The sequence below is a fragment of the Dendroctonus ponderosae genome, unplaced genomic scaffold (assembly GCF_020466585.1).
Source record: "Dendroctonus ponderosae isolate FM_Combo_2020 unplaced genomic scaffold, Dpon_F_20191213v2 Dpon_F_20191213_1, whole genome shotgun sequence".
Taxonomy (NCBI): Eukaryota; Metazoa; Arthropoda; class Insecta; order Coleoptera; family Curculionidae; genus Dendroctonus; species Dendroctonus ponderosae.
In genome coordinates, this window is record NW_026017110.1 from 7,295,078 (window position 1) to 7,312,768 (window position 17,691).

The following is a 17,691-nucleotide window of genomic DNA, read 5'->3' on the forward strand; positions in this document are numbered from 1 at the left end:
AACTGGGGACGGTTTCCCCAGAAGAAAGCTGCTGACAATTTCGAAATATCCATTGACAAACTATTTTTTAATGGTTGTTTGATAACGTTGATATAGTCACTACTTAATAAAAGTACGTGTTGGAATCGAACACGCAACCAACACATTAAACTTTGGTAGCATCATTAGTAGGCGCTATTAAAATGTTTTCCAAATGTTATCGAAAAATACCTAGCGTGTCCGGTAGTTTCACCAAAAAAAAACCATTTCCATAGGAGAAGCGCGAAGATTTTTTTAATGAAGAAGCGGGCAAATTTTGCAAAATGCGATCCCGAGGCAAATTGATCAGCAAAAGTGACAATTGCCTAAACAACTGCAAGAATTAATCAATATTTATACAAACAGTGTTAACTACTTTGGTTCAAAGCCCTTCTGATCCAACACTGAAGATGGATAGGGCAACTATCGGTTTTCGGCGTCGACTAACTTGCAAAACTAGGTCAGGACGTATTTTGCAATAGTGCCCGGAAACTCCCGGGAGTTTCGTTTGCACAGTTATTTTCACTGCTCTCTTTGCACATTGAAACGCTGCAAGGAAATATTTATGTACTTCACATATTTCAATTTTTCTAACGCGTAGTGTAGCTGATTGATTTGAGACACTCATTTCCCGGCCAATATTTTCTTCAGGTGCTGATTTTTTAGTTCTACAGCCGAGTATTATTTTAGAAAAATACTCTTCTGGAAACGTGCAATATTGAACAATCTGAGAGTGTTTTGTGAAGCGCCAGGGAGCCTCCCGGTATAGAGGGAGGAGTTACACGTAAAAACTACAGTGACATGACTGACTACATACAGTTTTATAGAGTCAGTGTAGTAAAAACCAACTGGCACATTTGAAGCAGTTGAGACGAGAGGAAGTGAGACACTGCCTTATTAGTTGCGAGGAAGTGAAATAGTTGCAACTGACTAATACCCTGGAAGTATGGAGGAACCAAAAGTTTAAAAGGCTTAAGATAAAAGAAAACAGATTATAAAGTTGCATCGAGTACTTTTCAAAGCTAGGAATAAGCGAAAAGTTTTGGAAACAACTGACAATACGGGATAATCCGCACAAATCCTGACTTTTAGTTTAAGTTTTTCGCCGGGTTCGAAATGCGCCGTCTAATATTAATTAGGGGCGAGATTTTCCTAAAAATAATGAATTGAGATTTAAGCCCCTCTAAGTTGGGACGCCCTCGACAGAGATTAATTAGATTTAGAGACGTTATGCCGGATTAATCTAAAAAGTGTAAAAACCTCTTTGGAAATTTTATAATTGGACGCCTAAAGGACGTGCACGCCAGTTTATTTCACTTACTACTCTGGCTGGAAATTTATCATTATTTTTAGCAAATATTAGCTAAGTTATGTATAGGCAACTTTGGAGTGTTTTATCGGCGCATAACTAAAAGCTCAAATGTATTTGTTGTGCTATATGGGCACGATACAGATTCAGTGAAAACTGTGCAAGTTTAGAGTGTTTTTGCTTCTGTTTAGAGTGTATTTTATATCGACACGGAACTGCAACCTCTAATGTATGAAGAGAAAGCGAAAAATATTCAACTTTGGAGAATACAGTATTGTGTGTTCTTTTGAAGTGCATTTTACATCAGAGCGAAACTACAGCATCTCATGTTTTTGTTGTGGCGAGTCATGCGTGCATGACAGTGCTTGGTTGGAAAAAGTGAAAAATTACAAGTTTAGATTGTTTTTTTATCTGTTTAGAGTAAGTTTTACATAAGAGAAGAACTACAACTTCTATGTATTTTTTGTGCCGAGCCCTTCGGGCACGACACTGACTGAGTGAAAAAGGTGAAAAGACGAGCAAACTTGCGTTGGTTTAGAGTGCATTTTTAGTGTATATCAATGTCGCATAAAGTTTGGAATGTCTTTCTAAGAGACAGTTGTTTTGCGCCGATGTAAAATGCACTATAAATAAGCGCAAAACACTCTAAACTTGAAAATTTTTCACTTTTCCACTCAAATACATTATAGACTGTAGTTCCGCTCTGACGTGAAACCCAGTTTAAATGAAGGCAAAAGAACACTCCAAACTTGTGCATTGTTCGCTTTTGCAACCCAGTGTCATGTCCGAAGAGCTCTGCACAACAACCCTCAACAGAAATGGCGAAAATAAGCATGAAAATATTCTTCGATTTTGCTGTAATCCTGCACATTTGGAAGTAAATTAATATTATAATGTTGCGCATTTATTCACGGTGTGTATTAATTAATAATTTATTCAATAATTAGTTGAAAATGTAATCGAAATCCGGCCGCTAAAAACATCCGATTTCACCGAATGTTTAATGAATCGACGTTAATTCATCTAAAATATTTCCAGACTCCTTTGAAATTGTTTTAGTCAAAACTGAATGTTCGCGAAATTCAATTGCGCTGTTTGCGTTGCAACATTTTTCTAATTAAGTTTGCTTAACTCCTTCCAAGCTAACACAATAGAAGTTGAGAAACTTTAATTGGACAAAAAGAACGAAATTTGCGTCGCTTTTTTACTCGGGCGAATCGTAAATTTCACTCCGGAATGAGATAATGATCGCTACGGTTTGGCCTAAAGGGCAGGTCACCGTCCCGAATGGATTTTAAGTCCTTAAGCTTCTTGCTTGTTAACTTTCTTTAGACAAGAAAGTACGAAATTAAACGTGCCTGCGAGGCCCCAAAGCAGCTGTAGAAAATTTACATAAACGACACCTTTAGAATGTTTCAGAATACCCAACTATCTGGCTTCATTATTACTAATTTTCGATTAGACTATTTACGATTTAACTAACAGTTTCATGCACATTGGAACAATCCAGTGACTGGCGACAGTTTTCCGGATCATAACTTTAACAGAGCGAATGTTAATAAAATAAATTCAAAGTTGAAATAATTCAATTTAATGTATGCACCAGTGAGCTGTAGCAGTGCAGTCAATGTTATTGTTAATAAATTTAAATGGCGAGTTGATGTGGTGGATTTTAATGAAAATTATGCATTTTAATAAATGGTACTGTTTAAAAACTTGGAAGTTTCTAACGCGAATATTTGAACTGTTTTCCAGTGTTTCTTTCAGTTTTCTCCTGCAAATTGATGGTTTCAGCGAAAACTTTCGCAGGCAATTGACTGGCATCTCTTTATTAAAATCCTCTTTCACTTCTGTCGCATTTGATCTTTTTTGCAAGAAAGGGGCCTTAGCAAACAGAAAAACGCTCGAACACTTAATTACTTTTGTGATAAGTCGCAAAAAGATTTTTTCCTCGCGGACGTAAATAAAGCCCTCACCCTTATTAAAAAAGAAAACAGACAGAAATTTTAAGTCCCCGGGATGCTGGAGAACATAAAGAGTTCTGATTTGTTCGCCCTTCTTCCAATTAGCTGTTTTCAAACCTATTTTAATTAATACCAAATTCTGAAATTTTTGGCTCTAAATTCAGTGAGCTGCACGTTAAATGTGGTTTATCCAAAATCCCTATCAAGTTTCCAGCGTTGTTGTTGTTGAAGCCAATTAGGGCAAAACCACGATTGTTCATTGAAAATTATGCGCCAGTGATTTGGATGGAAATAAATTATTTAGATAAACATATTACTAGCGCATTTAATTGTGAAACAAATGGTCATATCATTAGGCAAACAACCCCCGAACTGTATATTTCCTGCAAGGGAAATTGCGACGGGGAAAAATTCAAGATGTTGCCAGGCTAAGCACATTAAAAGCATCTTTATTTAACATAATACAGCAGAGAGAATGCCGTATAACGACATTCTAATGCCTTTAATATATTCCCGCCTAAGTACTATCATCCCAATAAATCTTTCGAGGTTGTCAAGCAGGAGGAAATAATGGGATTTATTTGCCTGATAATGGGGCTCGCTTTTGCCGATTTCTTCCCTGTAGTTATGCAGGAAACAAAATCGATTTATTTAAGAAATAATTAATTCAACGTAAAATAATGAAGTTTTTGAATGCAAATAAGTCGGTTTTTTACTTTTTTTTCTGAGTGGAATCTGAACGAATTTACACTCTTTAGTTGCAATATTTTCAGTTCTTCATTCTTCACATTCATTCATATTTGCCCTGAAAGCATACGTGCAAAGGAATTCATTTAACAGATATTTACATTTTTTCTCGGCCAGAACGTGCAGGAGAAAACCCGAACCTTCTTATTAAATATGAAAGAGGGGCAGATTTTTTTGTAATTTTAGCTGATTTCAATTGATTCAACTTCCCATATTTTTCTACATTTTCGTTTATTTGCAGGATGTGTTTGATGTTCCTGCCCGATATGGCGAGTTTTGTGGCCGCAATGCTGTTCGCAGTGCATCCCATCCATACGGAGGCCGTGAGTATAAAATTCACCAAAAGTGGAAATTTTGCCGTTAAAAAACATGTTATTCCCCCGCCATGTTCATTTGGATTGGTTCCAAATATCCGTTTCTCATAAAACTATTGTGTCCCATTTTCTAAAGCCCTACACAGGAAGCTGTACTTATGCTTTCTGGGAACTTCAAAGTGAATGCGGATTTGCACTCAACGTAGAGCTTTTTATTTTTTCAATCACCCTTTCCGCCCCCTTTTTCGTATTTTATCGGCCAAACTGTTTTTCGGCAACGTGATTCTTCTTATTCGCCTTTCTGTGCCCGGGGGTGCATTCGAGCATACGCTTTACGTCCCATTTTATCAACTTACTGGAGCAAAATAGGTCAGTAGTATGAAAACCGCAAATTGTTACACAGACTAAAGCTGGAATGGGCATGAGATGGGAAGCAATTTTATTTTTTAACAGCAACAATTTTATTGTTGGGGAGCAAAGCTCGATTTCCTAGCAGGACGCATGATCATCATGCTTCCTACCATCAAGAGCAGCTTCTTTCACAATATGTCTTCAAATCGTCATCGACAGAACTTCAAAACACCTACCCTTATTTGCAAGATTTCTTAACATCATTGAGGTGAAGAATAAATTAAAACTAACTCGTTCAAACCCGTTTTATCCGAAAAGCGTCGTTAAAGTTAGATGATTCAATGCTTTTGACGATCTGTCGGAATTAAGGCAAACAACTTCAAACGGTTTGGTACAGACGCACTAATGAAAATACCCTTTCAGCAGAAATCTGCAAAAACAGATTTGAGGAATTTTAATTGCTGCATGCCGAGCAAAAGGGTGTTAAGGGGTAGTCAAAGTGTCCTCTAAGGGCGGAATCAAGTGGGTTTGAGTAGGAAAATGCACGGTTAAAACATATCAGTGTGGATCCAGGCCTCAAAGTAAATTGTATTTGTTTTTGTCGTTTGCTTATAAAACCTACATTGACTGGGATTGACAATGTCTGTAGTATTCCTTGGTGAAAACAGAAACAAAGTATTCTATAAGGGATCGAACTTTGACCGGAATGATAAAAGCAAACCTGTATGTTCCAGGGAAAATCCACCACGCGAGCCTGAGGGGATTAATAACCAAATGCCAGAAATTCCCCATAAATCAGAAATTCCATTTCGTATTACAACATTTTGGTCGCCTTAATGAAATTTACTTAACGTCCCTTCAATGTTTCGCATTCTGTGACTGGTCTTTTTGAGGCATTTTGCAATTTGGAGACGAAATTTTATCTGATAATTTGCAATTTCATATCCGGCAGGGCCACAATGGGGACATAATCCAATTTTAGTGCGACATGAGAAAGCGAAACTGAAGCTGAGTGACAGGAAATAAGACAGAAACGTTTGTTTTTCGCTCTAATTCGATTCAGTTGGCATGTGTCTCTATTAGAACAAGTCTCGGTTGTTTAATGTTGATGTTTGGATTTTGGGATTTTTTCAATTGCAATATTTGTGAATCGCGAGGTTTTCAGACCATTTTTGGTATGTTGAACAATTGGGGATTTTCGTGTTTTAAGCCGCCGCCGATAGGAACTTAATTTTGAGGTTTCGCTACCAGGGGAAGTTATCATCTTTTGAAGTGTGTCCGCTTGAGGTCGAGCTAAGTTTGGCACCTAGTTTTTTTTATTTTTACTTTTGAATGCTTTTTGTGGCTCGAACCACATTCTATGTGTGGAAGTGATTTCGTTTATGTATCATCGGCAGGCAATTGTTGAGAAATTTTTTGTGTGCTTTTTACTTTTGAGATTGCTTTCTTAGTTGACATGACAGTTGACATTTCTTAGTTGACGTTTGACATGTGGTTTTCCGAAAACCAGTGGAGCTAAAGATTTACTTTTGGATACTTTTTGTGGCGCCAAGTGTGGTCTATGCGTGGAAATAGTTTCGACTTCAGTCATGATCAGGCAATTTTTGGGAATTTTGGGAAATTTTTGGACGTGTGATTCACTTTTGAACTTACCTTTGCAGGCCTAAGTTGGACACCTGCTTTCTCAAAAACTACAAACGTTGGCGAGTTACCTTTGCATGAATTTTGAAGTTTTATAAGTAGAAAATGTTTAGATTTTGACCCATCGTCAGGAAATTTTATAGAATTAGTTCATTCTGGTCCTTTAAATGAGCCAAATTTAATGTCCATTTATAAGCAGTTATTTTCAATTAAACCCCCAGTGTTTCAAACCCATTTATTTCTGGGACTCTTTTTATAGCATCAAATATATTTTAACTTTTATACCTAAAAATTAAATTTTCCTATTCAATTTTTTTGATAAAAACAAAACTCTTGTATCCATGCATTATTAATAATTCATCACTCAATTAGACATGTCGGCAAAGTTTCCAATGTATCCAACCGTGCGAGCACATTGAAAGCAGGCTCTATTTTCCCCCGACAGAATTGTCCCAAAATAAATTATTTTAAATTGAGCTAACGCAAATATATTACGCAACATGACTTGGTGAAATGTTGGCGTTTCGAGGCCTTGTGCATATTTATCCATCCGGCAAAGGGATGAGAATCTATTAGGGAAAAACGCATAAAGCCGAACTGGCTTTGAGTGAGAGTCAGTTGCTGTAATTATGGCACTGAACAGTAAAAGCTGATTACCAGCCGAGAGCTTAAGGGAAAATAAAAGTTCTTTTTAGTGTTTCACTTTTACGTCTAGTAATAAAATGTATTTACTATGCGGAAGCATCAGGTAGAAAATACTTGCAGTTTTCACATAAAAAATCCTTAGTCTTGGACATTTTTACTTAAGATGTGAGCGGTGAATTGAAAAATAGTAATGAAAAGTAATTGAAAGCTATAAAATTGAAAGAGCTTAAGTTGGTTAGTTGTTGCTAAAAATGCATTTGGGGCTACAATTTCGAATCTATCAGGCTTCTAACGTTTATCGCCGGTTGAAGCGATCGACACGAATGTGAATACAAGCGAAACAAACAGGAATCCAATTTGAAGTTGGTAATAGGAAAATTGTCGACTACGCAAATAATGGAGAAAATCGAGCAAAGTGGAATTGAGAATTGGAATCCACCTCAAAAAATGTAATATTTTTGAAAAAAACCCAATCCGAACCGAAATTCAAAAACTTTCTTGTCGTTCCTCGTGGAATCACACATGCGGCAATATAAAATACAACAAAATGGGGCTAAAATCTTTACATCTCAAGTAATGACAAACTCACCGAAAAAGCTGCATCGTGCCACCTGGAAAGAAAGAAGAAAATGTGTTTAGTACAGCAGCAAATATGTCGCTATAAAACTAAGAATAATAAATGTAGAAAATGCATAAAATTTCAGCTGCTTTTTGAAAAACTCAAATCAGTTCAATCTGTTTATAGATTAGAGAGCTTTTTACCAGATTTATGCAACGTGGCGCCCCATCCTTCATTTTCAACCCTACAATCCTCAAAAAAATGTACACTACACTTGATCACACAATGAAAATGTTCGCACGCCTTGCGAACATTTTTCATCTTCTCAAAGACAAATTTTACGTTCCAACTAGTTTGGATGCTCGTCGTAAACAAACCGCATTCCCAGCCAGATATAAACAAATACGATCGCGAAGCGCATTAGACTTTTTTGTACTAAATTAAATGCTAGCTATCGAATCAGTCGTTTTATTCGATTTTTATGAAATTTCATGCCAATTTTGCGTAAAGGCTGGCCAAGTGGCAGAGCCACATTCAAGTCATGCAATAATTTATTAATTAATGCAATTAATTTATTAATTATTAATTAATGCTTCTTTGCTTGCATTGTTATAACCTTAAGAAAACGTAATTTGGTGTTTACTACACAAGATTTTTCCGATTAATTTTTTGCTCGACAAAGCAACTTCTTTACACAAAATTGCCGATTTTCTTTACATTATATCAGATCAATTTGTTACTATTAGAGATTTTCATTCGGACAAAACATTTTGCTGCATGCTTGATGAAAAACTGCCACTAAACGTGTATTAAAATAAATATTTCCCAGTTCAAGCTATATTAAGTGCGGGTCTGGAAGATATTTTAGATCGCTGCCCCGCGGTGCGTTAAAAACAATATGAATGTATTTATTAATTAACTAATTTCTAATTAAGGTTTACATTTTTTCAAAAACCTTTTGAGCTCAAGGGCCAACATTTACATCAATGGATCGAGATTAAAAAGCCTGCTTATCAAATAAAACACCAGTTAAGCTGTATAAGGGGTTTTATCGCCAGCGTGCCCAACAGACTGTCGCTCTTTTGCCCAAATCCCCAGAATCATGTGAGGAAACCTACTCAGTTTACACCAATAGGGCACGAAATAAAACATAAATAAACGTACAACCAAAAATTAACCTCCTCTTGCACTTTTATAGTTTTAGCAGGAAATTTTAATAGTACTTTTTGCCTTAGGTAACTGGAGTAGTTGGCAGGGCGGAAACTCTCTCGTCCGTGTTTTTCCTGGCCGCTTTCCTCTTTTATACCAAAGCCACGATAAACAAGAAACTTACAGGTAAGCAATACGGGGAATCAGAGAATAGGGCATGTGTTCTTATTGAGCCCGATTTTAGATTGGAAATTTATTGGCATGTCCATGCTCTCAATAGCGACGGCAATGCTGTGCAAAGAGCAGGGAATTACGATTGCTGGAGTGTGCGCTGCATACGAAATTTTCGTTATTCAAAGGGTGAGTAATTGCGCAACATATGAAACAACATGCTAAACTAAAAGTTCTGGAATTTCAGGTGAAACTGGAGGACATGAAATCGTTTGCAAAATCAGCAGTCACACCCAAGTCCAGTTTCCATCTGCCAAAGTCCAACGCAGCTGCAAAACGGCTGTTCGTGCTGTTCATCTTCACCATTCTGCTTCTGTTGGCCAGGCTGCAAATCATGGGGTCTCAGCTACCAGTTTTTACAAGATTCGATAATCCAGCTTCAGTAGCTCCATCGCCCAGCAAGCAGCTCACTTATCACTATCTGATCAGCGTCAACGTGTGGCTTTTGCTGTTTCCTTGCAATCTTTGCTGTGACTGGACGATGGGAACAATTCCTTTGGTGGAATCTTTCCTGGATATGCGGAATCTTACCACAATAGCCACATATTTGTTCCTTTTGCTGTTGATTGCCACAGCGTTTTTAACGGAGAATCGACATCAACGTGTTGTGCTGATAATGGTAAGTTTGATTCTAGAAAAAGGTGTTTAAGGATAAATGTCCCCCGATGTCCTTATTTGATTTTCGTTTGAAAATTTTGATTGGTATTTAAACGTCTAAAAGTGTTCTAAGACTCCACAAAGCTCTAACTCTCGCTTTAAAATGTAATCTGAAGTAGCCAAGTATTAGGTCAGACTCCAATGGATGGTCTTATGCTTGTTGAAAATCTCAATAACAAAATGGTACATAAATTTCCTAACGAGGTCCTGGCAGCGTACCAAACCGCCCGGCAGTCTATTTCGCCGATCCGCAAAAATATTATCGAACCGATTTTCTTTAATATTCGTAAGAGGAAACTGCGCCAACCATTAGTTATTTGGACGATTTATTCGACAATTTATRTCAGAACTTAGTGTGATTTTCATGAAAATTGTGAGGCACCACTTTTAGCTATGTCTWKGGATAGTTTGAAGCYCTTACTTTCTGCTGATTAATACTCAGAGATTTTTTAAGGAGAGCGCGCTTTTGGCTGGTGATAATTTTTAGTACCTGAATTCAGACAGCAAAACAAATCAGGATCTAATGCGATCTCAATCAAAATATACCAGATTTCAGGCTCAACTGCCTGCTCTATTTTGCGAAACTTTCAAGTTAGAACTTTTTTCTGATTACTGGCTAGGAATTTTTTTTTAAATATGGCCGCTGTAACCACAGGAAAAAATAATAATTGCGTGCTATTTTTATAAAAATATATCAGTTCTGAGATCCAACAGTTTATTATATCTTGCAAAACTCTCAAGTTCAAACGTGCTACAGATTAGAAGCTACGAATTTCTTCAGGTGAGCGTCGTTTCGGCCAGGAATGTTTATTTATAGACCCGCATTTAACCAGCAGGAAAAAATTGGAATCTTGTGTGATTCATATGCAAGTTTCTCAAGTTTCAGACACAGCTGTTTGCTGTATTTTGGGAAACTGTCTACTTGCTCTAGATAAGTAGTTACGATTTTTTCAAGTAGAATGGATTTTTGACAAGAATCTTTTTTTTAGACTCGATTATAAACAGCAGTAAAAATCAGGAGCGAATGCGATGCCAATGAAAATTGTTGACTTTTGAGACTCAGCTGTCTTATATGTATTTTTTGCGACACTCAAGTTTGTGCTTTTGCCATATTAGTAGTTACGAATTTTTGAAGGAAAGCACGCTTTTGGCTATAAACGGTCATTTTTAGATTTGAGCTTCGACAGTTGAGAAAAATCAGGATCTAGTTGGATTTCCATAAAGGTTTCTCGGTTCCCAGACCCAACTCTCTGCTATGTTGTTCGAAACGTTCAAATTTAAATTGGTTATACACTAGCAGTTTAATTTAAGGAGACCAATTTTTTTAAAGGAGCTTCCGATTTATTGAAAATGTTCGTTTTTATACTCGAGTTCTAACAACAGAAAAATATATCAGATTTAATGTGATTTCTATGAAAGTTTCTATATTTGAAGACTCTACTGTCTGCTAATTCTGACGAATTTTTCAAATTTAAACTTGCTCCGGATTAGTAGTTATGATTTTTTTTTGATAATGGCGCTTTTGGTAATATACTTTTGGTTTTAGACCTGGATTTTGAGGGCAGGAAAAATTAGGATCTAGCGCAATTTCCATCAAAGTTTCAAGGTTCGCAGATTCAGCTGCCTGCTATATTAAGCAAAATTTTCAGGTTTGAACTTGCTCTAGATTAGTAGTTACACATTTTTAAAGAATAGCGCGTTTGTGCTGTAAACGTAAGTTTTCAGACTCGAGCTTAAAGAGCAGAAAAATATCAGTATCTAATTTGATTTCAATGAAAGTTTCAGAATTCCCAAACTCAACCATTTTCTATTGTGCGCGAAACTTTCAAGTTGCAACTTGCTCCAGATTAGTAGGGACGATTTTTTCAGCAAAATGCGTTTTCGGCTGGAAATGTTCGTTTTCAACCTCGAGTTTAGAATGCAGAAATAAATATCAGGATCGACCACCCTTTCTAGAAAAGGCTCCCGATTCGAAGACCCAATAATTGTCTGCTATTTTGTACAAAACTTTCAAATTTAAACTTTTTCAATTAGTAGACTCACATGGGTTTAAATGAGCTCCTTTCAGGCTGGAAACTTTCGTTTTTAGACTCGAGTTTAGACAGCAAAAAATATATTGGGTTTCAGTGCAATTTTTGCAAAAAATTTCGATTTGCAAAGTTAACTATCTGCTGTTTTGTGCGAAACTTTCACGTTTAAACTTGCTTTAGATTAGTAGTTGCGATTTTTTTTACATGAAAGAAGCGATAGTTTTTAAACGCGAGTTTATAAAGCAAAAAAGAATATCAGTCTCGTTCAATGTCTATAAAAGTGTCCGAATTCGCCAACTCAGCTATTTTCTATTGTGCCCGAAATTTTCAAGTTTCTACTTGCTCCAGTTTAGCAGTGACGAATTTTTTAAGCAAAGTGCGTTTCTGGCTGGAAATATTCATTTTCAACCTCGAATTTAGGGTGCAGAAATCAATATCAGGATCTGGCGCGATTTCTACAAAAAGTTCTCTGTTCGAAGATCCCATTGTCTGCTGTTTTGTGCAAAACTTTAAAATTTACACTTCTTCAATTACTAGGTACGAACTAGTTTAAAGAAGCGCCTTTTATGCTGAAAACTTTCGTTTTTAGACTCGAGTTTAGACGAAATAAAACAATATTAGGATCTAGTGCGATTTTTACAAAAAAACAATTATCTTGCAGACTCAACTATCTGTTGTTTTGTGTGAAACTTTCAGGTTTAAACTTACTTTAGATTAGTAGTTACGAATTTTTTTTACATAGAAAATGCGTTTGTTTTTAAACGCGAGTTTAGAGAGCAGCAAAAATATCAGAATATCGTTCGATTTCTACAAAGGTTTCCGAGTTCCCAAAATCAACTATTTTCCATTGTGTGCGAAATTTTCAAAGTTTAACTTGCTCCAGATTAGTAGTTAAGAATTTGTTAAGCAAAGTGCGTTTTTGGCTGGAAATGTTCGTTTTTAACCTCGAGTTTAGAGTGCTGAAATAAATATCAGGATCTGGCGCGATTCTGATTCTGAAAAGGTTCTCAGTTCGAACACCCAATTGTCTGCCATTTTGTGCAAAACTTTCAAATTTAAACTTCTTCAATTAGTAGGTACGAATTAGTTTAAAGGAGCGCCTTTTAGGCTGGAAACTTTCGATTTTAGACTAGAGTTTAGACAGACAAATATATTCGAATCTTGTCCGATTCTCACAAAAAAAGTTTAATTTGCAGACTCAACTATCTGTTTTGTGCGAAACTTTCAAGTTTAAACTTGTTTAAATTAGTAGTTACGAAGTTTTTTACATGGAAGATGCGTTTGTTTTTAGACGCGGATTCAGAGAGCAGAAAAAATATCAGAATCGTCTGCGATTTCTATAAAAGTTTCTCAATTCACAAAGTCTTTGCCATTGTGTGTTTGGGCTCCAGTAATTTTTATATCCATTTTTTCCTTTCCAGAGCACCTCACTTCTGGTTTTGCCCTTCATCCCGGCCTCAAATTTGTTCTTTCCCGTGGGCTTTGTCGTGGCGGAACGAGTCCTTTATATGCCATCAATGGGATTTTGTATGCTTATTGGATATGGCTGGCAAATTACATCTCGACGAACTGGCAAAAAAATCGCCTGGACTTTTGTTGGCCTGCTGGTTATATCCCATGGGTGGAAAACTTACCTTCGCAACTGGGACTGGGAAAATGAATACACGATTTTTATGTCCGGATTGCGGGTGAATCAACGCAACGCCAAACTGTTCAACAATGTCGGGCATGCTTTAGAAAGCCAAGGTTTGGCCGCAGTTTTTTTGAAAATTTCCCAATCGAAATGAGCGAATGTTTTAGGTCACTTTGACGAAGCGCTAAAGTTCTTCAAGACGGCAGTAAAGGTGCAACACGACGATGTGGGCGCATACATCAATGTAGGTCGCACTTATAACCATCTGAAAATGTACAAAGAGGCAGAAGAGGCTTATCTGAAAGCAAAATCCTTATTGCCAAAGGCGAAACCCGGCGAATCCTATCAAGCCCGTATAGCTCCGAATCACCTGAACGTCTTCTTGAACTTGGCGAATTTAATTTCAAAGAATCACACCAGGTAATGTAATGCCAGCGTAGACATTGACTGGATAGGGGCTTTGAATAAGGCCCAGATCTTAGGAAAATCTTAATAGGAAAACGACGCGAATGCGATGTGTCATAAACAAACAAGTTATGAAAACGTGGCATGTTTACGAATGTATTAAAGGCCAGACCGGCACACAGCTCACGTCTCATATGGCTGTCTACATGGCTGGATATTTTACTTGTAATTCGCAACTTTCCGAACTTATTTTTAAGCAATGGGGACTGAAATTTTTGCTGAAATGGAGCTAAGAAACTTTCTTAATGCTGTGAGACACCCTGGGTGGAATATATTTATTTTTATTCATATCAGTGTTAATTTAGTGAGAAATTTCCTGTTAAAGCGTGGCAAAATTTATAGGGCTTGAAACAGCACTGGAGGCGAAATAGTTTGTTTAACTGCAGTTTACTAAAAACTCTCCCAAAAAAAAGGTTTAAGAATGAAGACAAATACCCAATCAGACCTTTCCCTGAGCTAAGAAAAATTTGCCTACAGGTTGGAGGAAGCGGACATGTTATACCGACAAGCCATAAGCATGAGGGCGGATTACACGCAAGCTTACATCAACCGCGGCGATATATTGATAAAACTGAATAGAACCAAAGAGGCTCAAGAAGTTTACGAGCGAGCTCTTTTGTACGACAGCAATAACCCCGATATATACTACAATGTGAGTCAAATATCCTTCGCGTCCACCGTGGAATGTTCATTTAAATTGCCATCAATTTTCCAGTTGGGAGTGGTGTTTCTTGAGCAAGGCAAAGCATCCCAAGCCTTGGCCTATCTGGACAAAGCCTTGGAAATCGACCCAGAGCACGAGCAGGCTTTGCTGAACTCCGCCATTCTGCTGCAAGAGTTCGGCAGGCCGGACTTCAGAAAAATCGCCAAGGAAAGACTTCTGAAGCTACTGATCAAAGACAAAAACAACGAGCGCGTTCACTTCAACCTGGGAATGCTGGCCATGGATGAGAAGAACATCGCTGAAGCTGAGCAGTGGTTCAGAAGAGCTGTGCATTTGAAGGTGGACTTTCGAAGCGCCCTGTTCAATCTGGCACTGCTTCTGGCTGATGATGTTCGGCCTCTAGAGGCGGCGCCTTTTCTGAACCAACTAGTCAAGTATCATCCTGATCATGTTAAAGGTCTGATCCTGCTCGGGGACATTTACATTAACAGCATCAAGGACCTGGACGCAGCTGAAAACGTAAGCTCAATCTCTTCAAGATCAACCTCACGATTTAACTAAATTTGTATGTTTTGCTGCTTTAGTGCTACAAGCGAATTCTGGAAATTGAGCCCGATAACATTCAAGGCCTCCACAACCTTTGCGTGGTGCACGTGGAGCGAGGGAAACTTTTCGACGCCCAAACCTGCCTGGAAAAGGCGCACCAACTGGCTCCGGAGGAGGACTATATTGTGAAGCATTTGGGAATAGTGCAGAATCGTATCGGCAAGCTTCATCTCAACGAAGATGTTGCTGACAATAAGGAGAAAAGCAAAGTCGTGTCCAATAAAAGTGTGGATGAAAATGAGAAGAAAACTGAGCCGGTGATAAGCAGGGACACTGAAAAACAGCGCTATAGTAGTAGGGTTGTAAATACTGAGCCAATGTTTCTCAAAAGCATTGACGATGCGAATGAGCTTCACAGCCTGGAGGTGGAAGAAGTGGCTTCGTCAAAAAAAGTTGAGCACAATACCAGCAGTTCGGATCGAAGGCGCAGTCGAGCGGACAAAGATGATCCCTCATCTGGAATGTCGTAGCAATGAATAGATTTGTGAATACATAGAGAGTAACTTATTTTACTAACTCGTTTTAACTTACTTGTACTACTTACATTCTCTTAAGAACTTTTATACGAGCTGGTGAGTATTGAATGATTGCATCATCCTGAGTATTATTTTTTCTGAGCCCCCTGATGGAATTTAGTGAGACTTTTTTCCGCATCCTTCAACACTCACAAACAGAAGCCATTAGATGTAGTGTTCATTCTGTGATACCCAGAATAATCGTTTTGAACTATTTTGAATTAAACAGTTGATGTATTCGGCTCTAAATTTTATACATAAGAGGAATGGCGTTTGTACTATAGTGACTTACGGTTTACAATCATTTTCATTGTTTTCCTTTCCCGTAGATTTTGAAAAAACTAGTCTTCCTAGAGTGTCAAAAGGTTTTCAATTGAAACGTGTTAGTGTCCACACATGTTTGTTTGCTTTTAGTTCTTCAAGCTTATTGTGATTATTTATTCCTACCTATTCCACTATTTTGTGATAGCACTTTGAAGCTCTAGCTAGGTTAAGCTCTACTTAGTTGAGCATTTTTCAGGATTTAAGTTTAAGAGGGTGTTGATGATTAATTCTTTTGACGGCATATCTGTACTACTTACTAGCGTAACGCTACGCAAATGTTTATAATAAATGTCTCGGTGTAAACATCCTTTAGCCAATAGCTTAGGACATCCACGTGGCCAAATTGTTCATACAATTTCATTAGTGTGTTATTGGAAATCAATATCCCCGATCAACAGCATTTCAGCTACAGTGGATTCAATTAAAAAATTTAGTTTTTTAAAGGTGCCTTGAAATCTTTAAGTAAGGCGGAACGAAAATGATTTTGTAATATAGATATAAATATTTTTCTATGTTGTGAAACTGTTCATAGATTAATGGAAATAATGTATAAAAATCTAATGTGAAAAGTATAATGATTGTCCTATGACTGAGTTGCGTTCTGTTAGTTCTTTTTCAAATTTTCTAAAAATTGTTAACCCCAAATATACACTTTTATAATAAAAATGTGCTGCATCTGAACAACTGTTTCATTTGCGTCCTATTTCAGAAGTATTTCTTGAGCAAAGATTAAATTGTAAAACTTTCCTTTAAAGTCGAGTGTCTGATGAGTGCGAGAATTATAAATGGAGATTGGTTTAGTTGGTTATACAATAGGGGCCAGATAATTTGCCAAGTTTGAGCTTCACATTCACCAAGCTGGCAAAAATCAGGATTCTAGCCGAAGTTCGTGAAACTTTTTGCGTCTTTTGAAACAAATGCGTCCAAACGAAGGTCGAACTTTCAAAGTGGCACTTGCATTTAAGGATTTACATTCATTTTACGGTCAATTTTGATTGAGCTAGCACTTTACTGAATTTTTCGAAGTCCTTCCTCTCAAACGTTGGCTAGCGATGGCGAAACTTCCAAGTTTCAAAGATGCGCATTTTGAAACTGATATTTACTGAGCTTGTAAAACACAGGAATTCAGGCGATTTTTATAAAACTCTCAGTCGTCGGTAGTCGAGTGAGGCCTCGTCTACCGATAGGGAAAATGTGAAGTTGGTAGTTGCTTTATGGTGCATGCGAATTTTTAAAGGTGGTTGCGCAGATGCCTAAAATTATCCATTTTAAAACTGATATTTACTGAGCTTGCAAAAACCTGTTGATGAAACTATTAGAATATTTAGCTCCAAGGCTCTTCTCACGATCGTAAGAATGTGAAATTGGCAGTTGCTTCACGCGGAAGATACTATTTCTTAAAGTTGGTTGCGGAGTTGTGTTAAATCATTTATTTTGTAACTGATGTTAACTGAGCTTGGAAACATCAAAGTTTTCGGCACTTTCTCTGAAACTTTCAAAATCTTTAGACTCAAGCCTGTTCTAAAGATACTCAAAATTGGAAGTTGGTATTTTCTCTATTTTGGAAGATACGAATTTTTAAAGGTGGTCGCGCATTTGTCTAAAATCATCAATTTTGAATCTGATATTTACTGAGCTTGCAAAACTCAGGATTCCAGGTGATATTCATGACACTTTCCGATTGTTTGGAACCAGGGCTCTTCTAACTATGGTAAAAATGTGAACTTGAAAATTGCGTCATCGTGGAAGATACGATTTTTTTAACTCATGTATTTTGAAACCAATATTTACTGAGCACCGACTAATTAGGCTTCCTGGTGATGTTCACGAAACTTTAGCAAGATCTAGATCCAAAGGTTGAAATATGAA

The 17,691-nt window shown here is 37.3% G+C and overlaps 1 protein-coding gene across 1 annotated transcript in view; it reads left to right on the forward strand.

Annotated features, from left to right (window-relative positions):
* The window catches only part of LOC109541015 (protein O-mannosyl-transferase Tmtc3), a 38,291-nt gene extending 21,788 nt beyond the window's left edge, over positions 1–16,503 (forward strand). Inside the window, exons 3-11 of the mRNA XM_048666653.1 lie at positions 4,280–4,361; positions 8,784–8,883; positions 8,942–9,057; positions 9,116–9,547; positions 13,037–13,361; positions 13,416–13,668; positions 14,191–14,365; positions 14,429–14,896; positions 14,962–16,503. Of these exons, the coding sequence (XP_048522610.1) occupies positions 4,280–4,361; positions 8,784–8,883; positions 8,942–9,057; positions 9,116–9,547; positions 13,037–13,361; positions 13,416–13,668; positions 14,191–14,365; positions 14,429–14,896; positions 14,962–15,453 (2,443 nt within the window). The 3' untranslated portion in view covers positions 15,454–16,503. The remainder of the gene's footprint in view (positions 1–4,279; positions 4,362–8,783; positions 8,884–8,941; positions 9,058–9,115; positions 9,548–13,036; positions 13,362–13,415; positions 13,669–14,190; positions 14,366–14,428; positions 14,897–14,961) is intronic.
* Positions 16,504–17,691: the final 1,188 nt, after the last annotated feature.